The sequence below is a fragment of the Eschrichtius robustus genome, chromosome 4, assembly GCF_028021215.1.
Source record: "Eschrichtius robustus isolate mEscRob2 chromosome 4, mEscRob2.pri, whole genome shotgun sequence".
NCBI classification, from domain to species: Eukaryota; Metazoa; Chordata; class Mammalia; order Artiodactyla; family Eschrichtiidae; genus Eschrichtius; species Eschrichtius robustus.
The window spans coordinates 139,046,526-139,064,124 of record NC_090827.1 but is presented as its reverse complement, the minus strand read 5'-3'; the positions used below and the strand labels follow the sequence as shown (position 1 = coordinate 139,064,124).

Here is a 17,599-nt window from a genome sequence, read left to right as displayed (position 1 = left end):
CTGACAGTTTCTATTCTATTTCACTTGTGTTAATGCTAGTGATGACCTGCTAAATTCATCTCACAACCCGGTAATAAATTGTAACCCTCAGTTTGAAAAATACAGGGTGAACTCATAACATACTAGAGTTCATCAGAAGGACCACGTTCCTGCAAGAGCCTCCAGGGCATCTACAAAGAGCAGTTCTCATGTTTTCTGAGTTATGAACCACCCGGAAAACAAGGTTCCACCCCAGAGTAGCAGGCAGGAGCCCGTGTGAGAGCTTAACTGCCGAGCGGAAACGGACACTACACGTAAACAGAACAGAGCTAGCAACTCTAAACGTAAAATTATCATGACCGTAGGGGAGGGCGTTTTACAATCTGCTGGTTTAGAAATGCCTGCTTTCTCAATAATCAAACTCAGGGTCAACCTTCACACCACACGTCTATTTCTTTTATTCGGTCACCTACTGTGGGAAAATAGGAAGGTAAGAGGGGCTGACATCTTCCGAGCTCTGATTTCTCTCTTGACTTGGGATCCATGTCTCTGAAGAGCCTCTGACTCCCATAAGTATTGTCTCCACTGAGTACACTCATCCAGCAGAACGGCCCTGCCCATTCTCGGGACCACGGGACAGTTTAAACCATGGACCCTAGTGACACATGTAAGTCAGGGCCATCTCTGCCTCACTCGGAATCATCTCTCTTACAAGGTAGATCAGTGTGAGGCACGAATGACACAACTGAAAGTCTGAAACTGGAAGAAGAAAAAAGGCATCCTAAGGGGTTTCCACTTCATTCCCTGGGGCAGTTCACAGGAAGATTACCATTGCTTCCAACCCGTCATACCTAGTATGGGTCATTATTCCTCAGAGGGTGGGGAGGACCCCTTTTCCTGTTCTGAAACAGCAGTAGGACTTCTGAACGTAGATCTGCATTACAGCTGTTACACAAAACACTTCCTAACCTTGTTAAGAAGCTCAACCACTTACCAAAAGACCTCAGCCATGAAATACAAGGGAAAAAAAAAAAAAAAAAAAACTGCCTGCAATAACCATGAAAAACGACTCAAGTGAAAGTGAAATCAGATGAAAACGTTCTTTACAGCTTATCTTCATAGGTAATCACTCATTTACATAAGGACTTTTAACAAGAGTCACAGAAAGCCCTCCACTGGCAAAGCTCCACAGACACAACCTGCATGAATGATCCTGGGCAACAGCAGCTCGGCCTCTGCAGCTGGAGGCTGGGTGATCCGCACCAGACAGCCTTGGGCGGGGGGCTGCTGTTTACACAAGGACACACGGGCAAGGGAGAAAACAGGTCCCGTATTTTATTTGCATTCAAGTAGGAATAATGAAGAGACAGAAGTTCACCTTAAAGAATCCGAGTCAAGCTGCTTGTACTTGTGATACCCTAACTCAGAAAAATTTATTTTAAAAGTTTGACAATTAAACTCTATAAAGTCTAGCTGATGATATACACTTGATATATCTGGGAAATATTTACCCTTGGGAAGGAAATTACCTAGGATAATATTATTACTACGTTAATGCTATCAAAACAATGTAACACACTTGAAGAATATCATTTAAAACTCCCCAAGCTTTTTTTCTCTTTGTTCGGCTGACCAGTTTGCCTCTAGTCGCACATATCCAGTTAGTTTTAGGTAAACCCAGAATTTGCATTTCAACATCATAGGTTATAACAACTTCTTTGTTGTATCCGTGTTTCCTAATCTACAGAGACGAAAAGCCACAAAAGCCAAAGGGAAGAGTAAGCCGGTTGACTCTGTACAAAAGGCAAGCAGTGCACACATTGCTGCTGTAACTTCAAAGGGCAGCAGACACGAGGTCCCCTAAGACCTGCCTGCTCGTGGGTCATGGTCCTGCCTGATCCACACTCAACAGACTCCCTCCTCCTCCTCTGAAATCCTTATAACGCCTGCTTTCTGGGGCTTCTGATCACAGAATGTTAGTGCTGAAAAGCACTTCAGAGGGCAGGATTCTGGACCGAACCTCTTACAGACCAAAAGAGTCCCAGAGAGGTTAAACAACTTGCCCTCCTATGCACTTGATCTCAAAGTCACTGAAGTGTTCTCCGGAGCGGGAGGGGGGAAGTCCATGTCTTAGTTTTCTTTTTCTCTTTTCCAGAGCAATGCAAAATAGGCAGCACTAAATAAATACGTTGTGCTGAATCTCAAAAGTATTCAAAATTCCAACTACACCAAAATAATCCACTGTGAATGTTGTCTAAACATGGATATGTGCCTTTAGTACACAGTCTTAAGATATATTTACCATATGTTACAGGTAGATCCAAAGGCTAGATAATTATAAATCTTTTTAGGTATCCCCATGATAGTTTACATTTATCAAGTGCTTTGCAATATGTAAGTTACTCTTTCGAGTCTCACAGTAGTTCCCAGGAGGTAGCTGGAGATCTCAGCCTCACATTACATGTGAGGAAACGGGGGAGACTTAGAAAACTTAAGACTTGCTTGTGTTGAGCCTTTAAGTAGACAATATAGGATTTGACCCATACATGAGGCCCTGTGAGGAAATGGGGGAGACTTAGAAAACTTAAGACTCGCTTGTGTTGAGCCTTTAAGTAGACAATATAGGATTTGACCCATACATGAGGCCCAATTCATAGCCCTCTCCTCTAGACCATGGTGCCTCGAAAGCCTAAAGATTTTCTTCAACAACGAAAGCCTTTGCTTCTTTGATTCTTCTACAGTATAAAAGAAAATTAAAGAAACTAGCATTTTTTTCCCTTAACAGAGGGCTTACAAACCCCTGCCCTATTGTTTGACCTACCGGGGCTTAATGCATACCTGAAACTCTTTCTTGCTCCAAAAGCTTAGTGTAAAGATTGAATATCTGTTCCTGGACTTTGCACACAGATCGTTTAATCTTTTCCCTGCGGGTCACCATGTAAGTGAGGTTCCGAACCTAGAACGTAGAGAATAAAGATTCTAAGTAAGCAATACATTATAACAGGACTTTGGTGTTTTGTTTTGTTTTGTTTTCTCTTTACCTGAGAAAAATTTGTCCTACTAGGTCCTTGAGTGACTTTTGATATCCAAATGTACTTTAAACATTTTATCTAATCTCTAAGCCTCCCTCTGGGGTGCTAACAAGTATTCTGCGTATACCCCTCAAGGTGGGTAGCAGCACAAAAGAGGCTGTAAGAGGAGGTCCTGCCCCTGCACCACACCTGGCCGTAGGCTTCTCCTGGTGAAGAGACAGACAGACGCCCATCGGTGTCCAAGTCCAAACGTGCCAGCTCTTGCCAAAGGACTCTGCTTATCACCCCTCAGTATCTTCTTCCCATGAATTCTACCGTCAGAGGCTTCAGAGCAGTTCAGAAGCCACCTCTGCTGCACTTTATCAAGCATCTTCTGAAGATGGAACTAGATAAGCGTTAGGGTCAAGGGCCATCAGAGGGAGGAGCCCCTCACAAAAAATGTCCCTACACAGGGCTCTCACTAGAAGGCCAAGTAGTCACCAGGAATCCAAGTAAACTTCTTTTGTTAACTGGACACTGAACTCTCTGAATTACCTTGGAACTTACAGGTCGCTAATGTGTTCCTACAGCGTGTGAACACCTAGGGAACATCCTTCTTGCTTTGCCATTGACTTGCTAGGTCAGCCTCTCAAGGCCAGCTTTCTGTATCACCACTTGAAAAATTGATACTGCCCTCTTCCCGATTCATTGGTCAGTAACTGAGAAGACCCCAGCCCTAGGAGCTCCACTTTGCGTCTGATGTGCAACCACTGGGGAACTGCATGCATATGCTCATTAACCAGTAGTAACTAATCAACACTTAAATTGGTTCCCCATTTTCAAAGCCACCTGTGATCAGTCAATACAGAAGCAAATTTTAATGACTTAATCAAACCCCCTTAAATCTCTCAGTCCTAAAACCTACTGGTAAAACCTGATTAGATTGCATGGGCCTGACAACACAAACGTCAAATGCAACACACCAGGTAACACAATTAAACCTTTCTTCAGGAAGATGTGGACAAGACCACCCCAGTAAGCTCAGTGGCAAGACTGAAAACAGTGACTGCGTATCCCCATCAGCTCCTACACCAAAGGCATGACTGCACTCTCCTAACGCTTGGGCAATCCCTTCTCCTGCCACCTTCCCCGAAGGTCACTAACCTTTTGGCAGCGAGAGTGGCAACAAGCGACACACACAGCCCTGCATTTTGGCTTATGTACAGATACACCACCCCTAAAGAACCCTAACAATTCCAGCTGTTCTTCCCCGGTTGTGTTCAAGGCAGCCTCCTTTCCAAGAGGACACGAGGCATTAAGAGGAACAGGTCAGCTGGCTTTCACATTTGCATTGTTCGCGTTGTAAGTGGTGTAATTTCCTGGCCTAAAGCAGGACCACCAAGTCAGGCTTCTCTTGATCCTAACCGATTCACTATTTGTTTAGGATCCTCCTAACACTTCTTGATAAAAATAAAAATTATCTTAAAGAATTGAGAATAAAATCACTCTTCCTGTCTCAAAGTAAATCTTATTTCAGTGTCATTCACCCTGGTTAAAGCACATTCTTTCTCTGACAGCCACACACCCCCAGGCCAGGAAGTAGGTGTCCTTTATAAGAATTCTGACCAGTTTGGGGATGGAGGTAGCTAATAGGCGACTCTCTTTGATAAATATTGTTCCACCCAGGGGAGATTAAGAGTAGAAGGTCAAAAAGAGGAAGGGGCCGAAACTAGATCCTTATCACAGGCTCAAAACAACTGGAAAACATACAGAACGGTTTTTACATTACGACAGGGAATCCAACTTGTGGAAATAGGAAATGGAAACCAACTGTCTGACACCGTAGGAGTGGACAAGGTTACTCTCCTGTTCAAGTCAGATGTACAACAGAGATACATCTTTTTTACTTAAAATTGTCAATGGAAAGAGCAGAGCCAGAGAACCTGAACTTTGTATATTACTCACATTTAATTTTGGTGTCTTCAACCACTTCCCCCAGGAAAGATTTCCACCCTGGCTGTTAGGTGGGAAAATCCCACTTCCATTCCCCATGATTTCTGATAGGAGACGTCTAACTGTGACCCCAAGAAGCAAAGGTCGGGGTTTTCAATTGGAGCAAATCAGCCCCTGAATAAACCAGGCCGGCTGACCACATTAGTATAGTGAGTGCCCCAAACCTTACCTCTCTCATGCACAGAACACCCCAAAGGGCAACTTCCATAAGCAGCCCCTGTATGTAGAGCTGAACTGAGGCTCTGTCCTCAACACACACCCTGCTTGGCCCTTCCTGTACACTGCTAGACGGCTAGACCTAACCTCCCCCCCAACCCCGCTTCATCTTCTCCCAATTGCCAGCGAGGTGGTACGCAAAACAACCAGCTCTCGGCTGCACCCTCATACCTTGTTAAACCCAAGAGTCAGGCTTTCCCCAAAAGCAGTGGTTCCCAAACAAACACGTAGGGGCCCTAAAACACAGAATGCTGGCCTCCAACCCCACCGTTTCTGGAGTCAGAGGTGGGATCCAAAACTCTGCAGGTCATGTTGCTGCTGGTTGAGGACCACATGCTAAGAACCACTGCCCTCAGGAACTCAATAATGATCTCAAGTTTTCCTGAATCCCAAACATTGCTTGCAACACTAAAGCTTAACATGCCTCTTGTTCAGGGAAAACTGTAGCCTGTCAGACTGTCAAGAGGTGACCATTCCACCAAATGTTGAGTAAAATGGTCCCCCGGGACCTGGCCCCTTTCGATGCCCCAGCCGGGAGTGCAGAGGTAGCATGTTTTTTATCTGAGCAAGCACTCATTTGCTGAACTCGTGTTTATTGCATCCTTTAGAAGACAATGTTTGGGGGAAAGGAATCCCACCAGAGTGAAGTGGCAGCCCTGGGAACTTGGCATGGCACCCGCCATATATTGGCAATCGTGTCTTCAGGTTCCCAAACCCTGCTGAGTCCATTCCTGTCATCTAACTTTCTGATCCAGAACTGGAACCTGGGTGTGCAAAATGCCCCACGGTGTATACCTGCGGGAAAGAGCAGCTACGGTTATCACTCCAAGAGTTGTCTGCCTCTCTAATGAAGGCTGCTCACTTGTCAGTTCTGAAGTGACCACATGCCTTGACCACAGTCCCACATGTTAACCTGTTAACCTGCTACGAGATGCTGTTGTGTGAACTGGGCAGGACTTTAAGTTACTTGAAAAACAGACTTATGATTTATTCTTGTCACCCCTGCCCTTGATGAGTCTTTGGCCTAATACACCTCTTGTTTATAGTTACAAATAACTGTGCATTCTGGGGCATGGCGGCCAAGATTTCCACTTTTTAAAGCCTCCACCATCGCAGGCCTCGTGGAAAATTCTGGAAAACACATTTTTCATTTTAATAAGCCCGTTTTAAACTGACGCCAAATGCCCTCAAATCTCTTAGACTCTTTAATACAGTAAATATAAGTAATACCACACACACAAAAATCCTGATTTATTCCCTGTTTCTCATACATCATTGGCATCATTCTACTTAAAACGCAACAGTGATGACTCCAAAAAAAAAAAAAAAGTTTAGAATTTAATCATAAGTGCGTGTTAATCTGAGTAACTTAAGTACAGAAAAGAGTTAGTACACCACAAGCATTTTCTACACTTTTATTTTGTGGTGATTGCGAGACAAACACAGTCCAAACATGAGACTTTTCGTCCTCCCTCCTGAGGACTATCTGACTCCAAAGCTCATGCACCCCAAGTACAGCAGTTGTCAGGTTGGGATAAGGCTTCTCACCAGGATGCGAGTTCCTCCCTTCCGAATCCCTTTCTCATCTCTAACAAAAAGGCCACACATACATGTGGTTGAGAGGCGAGGTCTTCTTTACACTCACCACCAGGGGGGGCACGGGAGCACAAGAGCTTCACACACCCTCTTCCCGCCTGGCCTCCGCCTGAATCCGCCTGAATCCGGAATCTTAACCTGGTGCCGGAAGGGGCGTCACAAGCAGCCCGCACTGTCAGGTACGGAAAGGGTCTCTTCTAAGGAACACTTACACACACTCTCACTGCCACGCCTTCTCTAACAGGGCAGTGCAGGTCTCTTTTGGTTCCGTACTTCTCCCATGTGTCCCTATTCTCTGCCTGCACTCTCGCTGCAAATCACCTCTGAGTCAGATTCTCTCCCAGGCAGGTGCATCACCGCCCCCATTTAATAAGTCAGGCGCTTGGCGGAGACGCGTTACCCGTTTCAGGCCACTTAGGTGCCTTTCAGCACGGGCTGCTTTGGGCCCGAAGCCTTAGTTCCATCTGTGCACTAATGAATTTAATCACGGTCGGCAGTCGGGGCGGTCAGGGGAGCTGACGCGAGAAAGCGCTCTAAGACACATCCCCGACTAGCAAGCTTCAGTCAGAAACTACCTGCAGGGAGCAGGGGGCCCCGGGGAAGAGACAGCCCGCTCCTAGAATTATTCCTGTAGCACGAAGGGAGGTCCAGACTGGGACTCCAGAGGCACTGGAGAGTGGGAGAGACGCAAACCAGCAAACAGCTGAAGGAAAGTGCCACCCGCCGCGGCTCCAGGCAGCCACGAGCCAGCACGTGGGCCAATCCAGTGGTGGGGGCGCTCGTGGCGCGGGACCGGGGGCTCCGCAGTCAGACCGGAGGCCCCTGCGCACCAGGAGTCCCGCCCCACGCCCACTCCAGACACAGCACACAGACACATACGGACACAGACACACATGCACACACGACATATACACAGCCTGAGTGATGACTTAGCACCTCGCTGCCAGAGTACCCTGGGGAACAGAGACGCATGTGTATGGAAGTTCATGCACACACAACAGCACCCGCGCGGCCTGCTCTGCTCAGTGACTGTACCGGGAAGGCCCCCGCGAGTTAGACACGAGGCAGAGCTGGGTCAGAGAGGCAGTGCTTCCCTCTCCTTAATGAGCCCATGACCAGCACCTAGTAAGTGTTTCCCCAGGTTCAGCAAGAGACTGCCCTACCTCCGCCCGCCCCACCCCCTCACCGGCAATTAAATCCACTCTGGTTTGCTAACTCAGTTTGTAAACAATTCTGAGCCCACCTCTTGGCCATTTTCCTGGGGCTCAGTTCCCTCTAGCTCTAGAATGAAGGGGGGAGGGGGAGGGGAAGACACACCCCATTTGATCTTCCAGAAGAACAGTAAGAACTAACGAGAAAGTGTTTAAAATTAAATCAGAGAAGCTCCCCACTCTGTGGCCGTGTGTGTACGGTAAGTTTACCAGCCCATAAACAGATGTGACCGACACAACCTCATGCTGAAGTATGTACAAGGGTCTGAGAGTAAATGAACTGGCTACCACTCCTTGCTCTGGGCAAGCGGTCGCCTCTTTGCCATCTTCTTCTCTAAGTCACTACAAGGTGTCAGTGTCAATCATTACCCTCTCCAGGTCCTGCCGCAGGTGAGTGAACAGCTGCAGCCTCCTAAACAAGACATCCTGCTCCCGCTTCGCGAGATTGTCCTCTTCGTCTTTCTTTGGGGTGATCAGGGGCTTGTTGAAGTTGCCCTTCCTCTTCAACTTCCAGTACTGGTACAGGAAGTCCACCAGCTCCTCGGGCAGCCGCAGGGCCCTGGCAACATCCAGCAGATCGACGAAGGTGTAGAACTCATCCTCCAGCTGCTGCAGCTTTTGCTTCCGGACGCTCACCCGGCGGGCCTCCTCTGGATTCTGCCCGAGGCTGCCAAAGGGCTCCAGCGGGTCCCGGGGGGAGCACTCAGGGGCCCCATTCTCCTGAGCGGCCCCCTCACCGAGGCTCTCCTCGGGCTTGCCATGTGAGCTGTGCTTCGGGCAGTAGGACTTGAACTTGACTTCGTCGTTCTCAGCCAAGATGGTCTTCATCTCCAGGCCCCGGTCGAAAGCACAGGTCACGTGGAAGGCTGTGCGGCAGTTCTTCACAGAGCACTGGCAAGAACACGCAGACAGCAAGAGGAGAGAGATTAGGGAGTGACAGTGACTGAGGCCCCGGGTGCCAGGCACCCCCTCCCGACACACGCACAGGAAGAGCTGCACTTGGGGCGCGTGCCAGGACAGAGAAGCTTCACGAGGATTAACCCTGGCAGATCCAGTCGTGTTTTAAATAAGCTACAGCTTGGGACTTAAGGGAACTCTTTTTCATAAACCGAACCATAACTCTCCTAGAAAAGCAACTGCACCCAAAATCGCCTCCTAAAGCGGACACAATCATACAGATGGCACGTGTAGACAAAGGGGGCCCTGGCACTCCGATTATACTCAAAAGAACGTGTGCTCAATATGCAGAGTATATTCTGAGGCATTCATTTGTCTTTTCTTATAGGTCTGGGTTTTTGCAATGTTTATATAAAAAGCCTGAGTGGTGAGAATCTCCTCAGGAAGAATGACCACTCGCCAGAGTTTTTACAGGAACGTGGACCCTCCTTTCTAGCCCACAGCCAGGACGAGTCCCAGCACCAGTGGGAAAAGAAATGGCACACCCCTCCTCCAGCAGGGAGGGCTGCTCAAGACGGAGGAGGGTGAATTAAAAACTCCCGAAGACTGGAAAGGAAGAGGAGGCCAGGACAATGCAGGACACGAAGGACGGGCCTGGTCTCCGCACCCGAGGAAGCTTTGCCAGACACAGGGGCTTCCAGGCCAGGGGGCACCAAGCTCTGAGATCTGTGTGCGCTTCGCCTGGCAGCGCAACCGTGAGCGACCTGCTGCCTGTGGGTCGAAGGGAGGTCAATCTAGAGGCCAGGCCTCACCCAGCTCTGCCCCGTCCTTACCAAACGCCTCCCCCCACTCTCACCACCCCCCCTAGGGAACCCTGTGGTGCCTCTGATCCAGACGGCAAGCCAGAGGCCTAGCAGGAGAAAAGTGATTTCTCCCCATCTGATCTTGCTAGGCGAATTCCTGGAAGGAGGCTCCTTGTGGTGACTGAAGCCAGTCCCTTAAAAAGCAACACTGTATTGTGTGAGGCCAAGGGATCCCGGGCACGCCAGGGCTGCAGAGAGGAGCAGAGCCGAGTGGCCCCAGGCCAGCTGACAAGCTTCATTAATTAAACTCATTCAGTAAGACCCCTGCACGGCACCACCACACATCGCAGAGGCGTGGGCTGGGGCTTCTTCCCCTAATCATTTCAGTATTAAGAGGTGATTCATTGCCAGTCATGATTTCTTCCATTATTAAAAAGTCACTTTTACCCCCAGAAGTACAGAAAATCTAGCTCCCTTCACAGAAAATCAATTCCCCCACTGAAAACACTTAAAGCGCATGAACTAACATAAATCTGTAATTTTATCTATAATAATAACCTCAATTCCAAGAAATGTGTGAAATCAGCTTTAGTGGCAGAGCACGCACACGCACGCACGCACGCGCACACACACACACACACACACCTGGTCACTATCAGTACAAGACAAAGTGCTCCTCCCTCCTAGCAGGCAGCCAAGTGGGAAGTAAAGTGGGAACAGATGACGGAGACACTACCAGTGTTTGGCTTAAACGACACTTTAACTCGGCGCCCCGACCTGAAAAGAGGAACTCGCCACAGCAGAACATTTATAAAACGGGGCTTTGTAAAGACGCCAAATGGCCTTCCTCTGGGTTTTCCTATTCAGGTTGACTCAGCAAGCAGATGTTACAGAAACGTAAGCCAGAGCCTTTCCAGCTGCAGACATTTCAGACAGGAATTCTTTAATAAAATCGGTCTATTCTGTGAAGATATGAAAAATCATCAAACACTTCCTTGGCCTCTCCTCCTTCAAATTCATGTTCTGGGAAAAAGAGGTCAATGGCAACAAAAAAGTCATTTTATCGTCTCTCTTCAAAAGAGACACAGAGATCCCAATCGACTGCCTCCTGGAAACATCAGTGAAGGACCTACTCAGTAAAGGGCGTAATTTCTACCCTCAGAAGAACATCGGGTAACTTGGAAGAAAACGATTTCCATTTTCCTTGGTTTGCCCCAGCTTGTTCCCTGCAAGTGTTCACGTGGGTCGTCTCCACACACACACACACACACACCCAGCTCTGTGTCTTTTTTTATTTTGTGGCTCTTAAAAACTGTCTCCTCCACTCCCTCCTAACACAACTCTCAGGCCGGAGGCTTTTGTCATGTTTTAATTTTAAGCAGATTCCATTCACATACAAAAATCTGCACTATTTTCAAGGTCCACAGCCAAATCCCACCAGCTGTCTCATGCCTCACCCTCTGAATATTTTGTTACATTTTGGATTCTTGAACACCAGTGGAAGTGATAACGAAGAAAAGCACAACAGCTTGGCGTGTAAAATGAAAACTTTTAAAAAGAAACACCAGTCAGTGGATACCTTACAGAGAGGAATATTTATCAGCCAAAATACAAATTGAGTTTGCCAAATGAGGTCATTTCTTTAAAACCCACGACCGTCAGTGTGAGAGAGAGAGTGTGTGTGTGTGTGTGTGTGTGTGTGTGTGTGTGTGTCTCTCTCTCTCTCTCTCTCTCTCTCTCGAGCTGCCGCTGCGCGTCCTGCAGCAAGAGAGAAGCCACCCCAAAGCGGCACCTCTGCCCACGGGCTGTGACGTAGGGACCGAGGAGAAGCCGGTGTCCCTGCGCTGGCGCCCCCCACAGACGCAAAGGGCCAACGGCAGCCACAGACAGCGTCTGGAGACGGTGGTGGGACAGCACCTCAGGCCTCCGAGGTCACGACTGTCTAGACGCCAAAAACGTGAGGCCCGGAGAGGAACTGCTCAGGCAGCGCTTTAGATAACATCAAGAAACAGCGCGCCGTCGACAGTCTCTCCGTGATTCTGTCATCTGCCTCACGGCTGTCTACACCTGCCTGTACGTGGACACAGAAAACGCAGGCCGACTTCTTACGTACAAGCTCCCCTCCCCCAGCCACACCCTCCCCCAGCCACACGGTGCCGTAAGAAAATCAGATATTCAGACTGGGCAGAACCCCTGGTGCAGCACCTCATGGGTGTCCCTCTACCCAGCCGGTCGGTGCTCCAAGGAGTCCCCGTTTTACCACATGCAAAAGGGCTGGCGTGCCAAGCTGATTTCCAACACTGGCACCAAGACAAGACACCCCACGCGCACACCTCTGAAACCAGCGGCGTCGGGGGCGGCCACAGGGGCAGGGCTGCCGCTCGGCAGGCGAGAGGGCGACTGAGCCTCCAGTGCCGAGACTCCAGTTCTTCCCCAGAGCTGTCGGCCTGTGGAAAGAGCTGCAATGCCAGGCCTGGGGCAGGGAGGGAGAAACCAGACACAAACTGGAACTGCCCTGCAGCTCAGGCGGACTTCTGCGTTGCCCTGTGATGGTTACAGCTGGGGTTCCGGCCACACTGGACACTATCCACCAATAAAGGTGTGTATACGGGGCTGGAGACGCCCCTCAGCAGCCTCAGAAGGGCCGTGAGAAGCTCGTCCTGCTTCCTGGATTCTAGCCCCATCTCCAAGCCCTGTGACGGTTAGTTCGCAGAGCCCTCCCCCGTCCCGCTCCCTGGAACACGAGGAAGGGTAATAATGCCATCCTGACTAAGCTGATTACCTGTATGGAGGCCCCAAACTTCTCATTGCAGAGGCTGCACACCAGCGCCCACCGACTGCTGGGGATGTGAGACACCTTCGTGATGGGCTCCATCTTCTCGGGGCTGCCGATGCTCACCTAGAGGCCCAAGACATGACGAGACAGGGTGGCAGAGGTCGTCAGACAGGGGCTGAACACAGACAGCAGAAACTCAGAGCTCCATTCCTTCCCCACGGCCCTCCTAGCAGAGGGTGCCAAGAGGCACTCACGCTCCGAGCGCAGGTGAAACCCCACCTTAAAGCACCAGGATGGCACGGGGGCCGGCTCTGGGCCGACTCCACGCCCTCCTCGGGGGGCCATCCGACACAGACGTCCTGCTTGTAAAAACGCTCAGACACCCCAGTGTTCACTGCTCACCTGAGTGACAGCAAAGACAAGGTGATCTACTACACCTCCGGTCCACTCCGAAGTGGTCAAGACTGGAAATCCATCTTAAACACACCACAATCAGTTGTGACGATGGAGCAGAAGTAAATATTGACCACTTTTAATCTCGCTCTCACTAAAGAAAACCATTCTCCTCAGTCAGAAACTACCACTACATACAAAGCGGAAAACTACCAAGATAAATAAGGTCCCCTCCCTCTCCGTATTCAGCCTGGATCACTGAACTGCATCCCTGTTAATACCAAACCGTGAGATCCCATGCTACCAAGACCCAAGTCGTGAAGCCTCAATCCAAATCACTCCCAGATACTTTTTCCTCAGGAGGAAAATGCACCAAAATCATATGCCAAAAAATGCGGAAATCTGAATCACAAATGATAGTCTCAGAGTGAGCCAAGCAAATTAAATTAGTCAAGGTCTGGGACTTGAAATAAATTAGACCAGACCTGAAATTAAAAAGGTTGAGGCTAAGTAAGAATTTTAATAAAAAATCACAAAAATGTGACCTAGAGCAGTGGTTCTTTAACCATGACTGTGCTGTATGCATGGCTCACCAGGCCCAGGAGTTTACGGCCCATCCCAGGGAAAGGACAGAGCCACACCCAGGCCGCAGCGTGCAGGCCCGCCGCGGGTCCGCTTCTGGGAGCGTGACAGCAGCGGAGGGTCAGCTGCAGTGGCATCAGAAGGGAAGTCTGAACACCTCCACCCAGAGTCCAACTCACTGCTGCCTCCAGTTAACATTTCCACAAATTTACACACCACTGACCACATGACAGCATGCTCGAGATTCAATTTAAGGTGGAAAAAAGGGTAGCAATTCAAAGGTGTCTTTTTACTCATCAGCTACAATGTGGCCCAGTGATGAATGGCTCCCAAGGTGAACCACCAAGAAGGGCACCCACCTCGGGGATCCACAGCGCACAGCTGACGTGGACCCACTTGGTCCCACTGCGGGTGGGCTTCATCGCTCCGCCTTTCTTGGGACACAACAAACACTTGGGCTGAACCCCCAGGGCACACGTCCGGCACAGCCAACTGCCCTCTGGGACCTTGAGAATTCCGTAACAGGCCTGTAAAGCCACAGCACATCCCCAAGGAAAAGAGAGAAAGAGAAAGAAAGTTATTTTTACCCTGTGTGTCTACGAATTTTAAAACGCCTAGAAAGATTTTAGCAGAAGCACCCCCAAAATAGAGGCACTCCTTTCAGGAAGAGTGCCAGGCAGCCTCACAGCAGCAGTCAGGAGGTGGGTACAAGGCACAACGTACTTACCTACCAGAGGGTGGTCCTGAAAACTACCTGAGGACAGAAAGGTTTGTAAAAGATCTGCCGTGTTGCTACAGACACCCATCTATACCAAGTTTCTAAATACTGGGCAGTAAATCCTCAAAACTCTCTCCAGGGCTAGATGGCGGAAGGCTTCCCTCTCGGATTTACGGATGTAGGTGGGCTATAAAGCGAGGGAAAAAACACAAAGCGGTTGAGAGCCTCCCGAAGCTATTACACGAGACACCAGTGAAAACGAGAAGCAACTAAGGAGCAGCCTTGCTCCCTGGGCTAAGCAAGCTCTACTAACCAGGTGCCGACACCCCGCCTGCCTCCCACACACAAGTGAGCACAACAGGCGCAGAAAAATGAGACATTCTAGACAAAGAGAATGTGGTCTCTTTGGCGGATACTTAAAACAAAGCCTGCTTTGCATAAGATGGTAAATTACACAAGACAGCAAAAACTGCAGGAATCAAGGCAACTTAAAGTCATTAAGAGGGTTCAAAGAAAGAAAAGGCAAACGTTAAAGAAGTGAAGAAACAAAACCACGATGGTACCAGGAGCACATTCAGAGCCTTTTAAAAACACCAAACTGTTCAGAACTTTATCCTTGAATGAACTACAAGTCAGGAAGTGGAGAGACAAGAGGAACATAGTTCCAATTCTCCAGACAGGAAAAACACAGCCGCTATGCAATCTGAATATCCAGGACGCAAAAAGAAAACCACAGGATGATAGTTCAGGGAAGTTAAGTGACACTAAGATTGGAGCTTAGGAGCGCTGTGTCGGTGCCATGAATGAGCCACTGTCAACACAGACTTACCGAAAAAAGAAAAAAAAAAAAAAAAAAAATTTTTTTTTAATAGAGCTAACTGACACTATTAAGGTTTCAAATATCAGAAAAGTCTGTATCAGGCACTCTAGACAAAGTCTCATTTGAAGAGGTAATTTTTTTTTTTTTTTTTTTTTTTTACTGGAAAAGCAAGTCTAAGTAAAATAGAAGATTAAATAAAGGATGCCTGAAAGACAAGTCATGAAGAACATCTCAAAAGAAAAAGGAACCACAGGAAATGCTAACAGGCAACGTGGCATGGCTGAAAGAAAAGGAGACCAGGCACGGGGCGTGGGGGCAGGGGCGGGGGGTGTGCGGGGGGTGTCGTCCAGAGCTCCCCGAGTTCCAGTTCCAACTCTGCCACTAACCCGCAGTGGGACGCTGAACAGCCCACCCTGACTTGAGTTAACTCATTTATAAACAGAGGGTTTGAGCACTTTTCAAGCAGAACCCTTTTTTTCAAACAAGATTTGTCTCGTGGGGGGGAAAAAAGTAAAATGGCAGGAAAAAAACTGAAACGTCATCCAAGTAAATGGCACCAACAACATAAAAGCAACAATGGCAGTCACACTGCTCATGACCTTGAAACAACAAAATCTCTATAAGAATTCTCCATTATCCCAAGGAAAGCGCCTAGATAATTTGAAAATCCAGAGCTACAAGATGGGCTATAACATGACTTCATAAGCAAGAGACTTGTGGTCTCCCCATCAGGATGAGATGGGACAAGGTCACCACTGGTAAAGTCCTCAGGCAGAAGGGAAACCCAGGAAGCAGACACATTATAAAGAAAACAACAATCAGGAACTTCACAAAGCAAACTTGATTCTTCTTCCCAAGAGGTCACCCAAGCCACTGTCCCACACAAGCCTTTAAGTTTGTTTTAAATCTCAGCATCAACAGGTGAATTCAAAGAAAAGTACTTCTGGAGAGCCTATTAACTAAAGAGTGTATGTGAACACATGCCCCCACAAAAATACCAATTACTTCATTATTGCATTAAAAAATAAATGAAAGAGGTAAGGGTCAAGACTAAGATTCTCCCCCAAGCTTTTTAAATTACCCAGTACCCAACCTTACTGAAGCAACCGCCAAATCCTATTGACATCACGGAGGACAGGAAATAACTTTCAAGAAAAGGGGACCCTTTCCGCTTGTTCAAGGGCTCAGTTTATATACTAACATGTTAGCAAATGTTGTGTGTTGAATAGTGTCCGAAAAGTATATGTTAAAGTAAGTCCTAACCCCAGTACCTCAGAATGTGACCTTATTTGGAAATAGGGTCACAGTAGATGTAGTCAGTTAAGATGAGGTCACACTGGAGTAGGGTGGACCCTTCATCCAACATGACTGGTGTCCTTACAAGAAGATGGCAACATGTGAAGACACAGATGCATGGGGAGGGCACAAAGTGACGGCAAAGCCAGAGACCAGCGTTGTACAGCTGCAAGCCAAGCAACGCCAACAACTGCCAGCAAACCACCAGGAGCCAGGAGAGGCGAGGAAGGATTCTCCTTCGGGTTTCAGAGGGAGCATGGCCCTGCCGACACCCTGACTTCAGACTTCTAGTTTCCAGATAGCAAGACAATAAACTTCTGTGATTTTAAGCCATCCAGCTTGTGCAACGGCAACTAACACAGCAAACTAACCGCCTTTTCAAGAGTCCCCCCGCCAGGGTTCTCAATAGCTAAAGCCAGGTGTTGGAGCAGGGCAGAGGGGCTCATACAGTCTAAGTAAACCTGACTTACGTGGATAGGAATAAAGATACTATGCGAAGAAAGAATGAGGTCCACAGAGGATCCTATTCTCCTGGTTGTAAAAGTAACAAGAAATCCTTCAAACACTAAGAACCCGTCAGGAACAAAAAGATGGGCACACGTCTTTAACTCATGGACCCTGTCTGGAGGAACCACCCCAGGGGGCTTCCTTCCGGGCCCCGCTGCCCACATACCTGGTGCACACAGATGTTGCATTTGTCACAGAACACCATCTCATTGCCGTCCTCACCGTCAGGCGACTGGCAGACGTCACAGACAACGTCTTCGTCATATTCAATCCCCAGGCCTTCTTCAGTCTCTATAGCATGATTCATATTATCGTAGCATCGCTGTTCAAATTCCTCCAGGACCCTTTCCATGGTGTATTCATCTAACTCAGGCATTCCTGGAGGGAAAATGCCACAAAACCATTTTAATAAACCCATACTAATAAATATAATACTATTTATACTAATAAAAATGCACAGTGAATAAATAACATTATAAACAAATCTATCCTGAGTGCCCCCAAATATTTTCTATTGGATGTCCCTCAGACCCTTCCAAGGAAGGGTCTTTAAATTCAAAGGCAGAAAGAGACTTCCACCCAACAGTTTGTTCCTTACGGTCAGGCACTGAAGATGGAGTGCTTGCTGTAAAAAGATCAATCCCAAAAGGGTTCCAGGATATTAACTACATATATTGTTAGACTGTCATTTCATTACAATATTATATATAACAACTAGCATGTAAGTGACTTCAAAACCATGACCACCTATTATGGTTTGGGTATTTTTTCCAAAAAACAT

At 48.0% G+C, this 17,599-nt stretch overlaps 1 protein-coding gene across 7 annotated transcripts in view; it reads right to left on the bottom strand.

Moving 5' to 3' along the window:
* Nucleotides 1–17,599, bottom strand: part of JADE1 (jade family PHD finger 1) — a 56,279-nt gene that overhangs the window by 3,953 nt on the left and 34,727 nt on the right. For all 7 annotated transcript variants that reach the window (XM_068543437.1, XM_068543440.1, XM_068543442.1 and 4 more), the window contains exons 6-10: nt 16,985–17,196; nt 13,837–14,004; nt 12,509–12,625; nt 8,396–8,917; nt 2,818–2,935 (exon numbers count right to left, since the gene is read on the bottom strand). In XM_068543437.1, the coding sequence (XP_068399538.1) occupies nt 2,818–2,935; nt 8,396–8,917; nt 12,509–12,625; nt 13,837–14,004; nt 16,985–17,196 (1,137 nt within the window). The remainder of the gene's footprint in view (nt 1–2,817; nt 2,936–8,395; nt 8,918–12,508; nt 12,626–13,836; nt 14,005–16,984; nt 17,197–17,599) is intronic.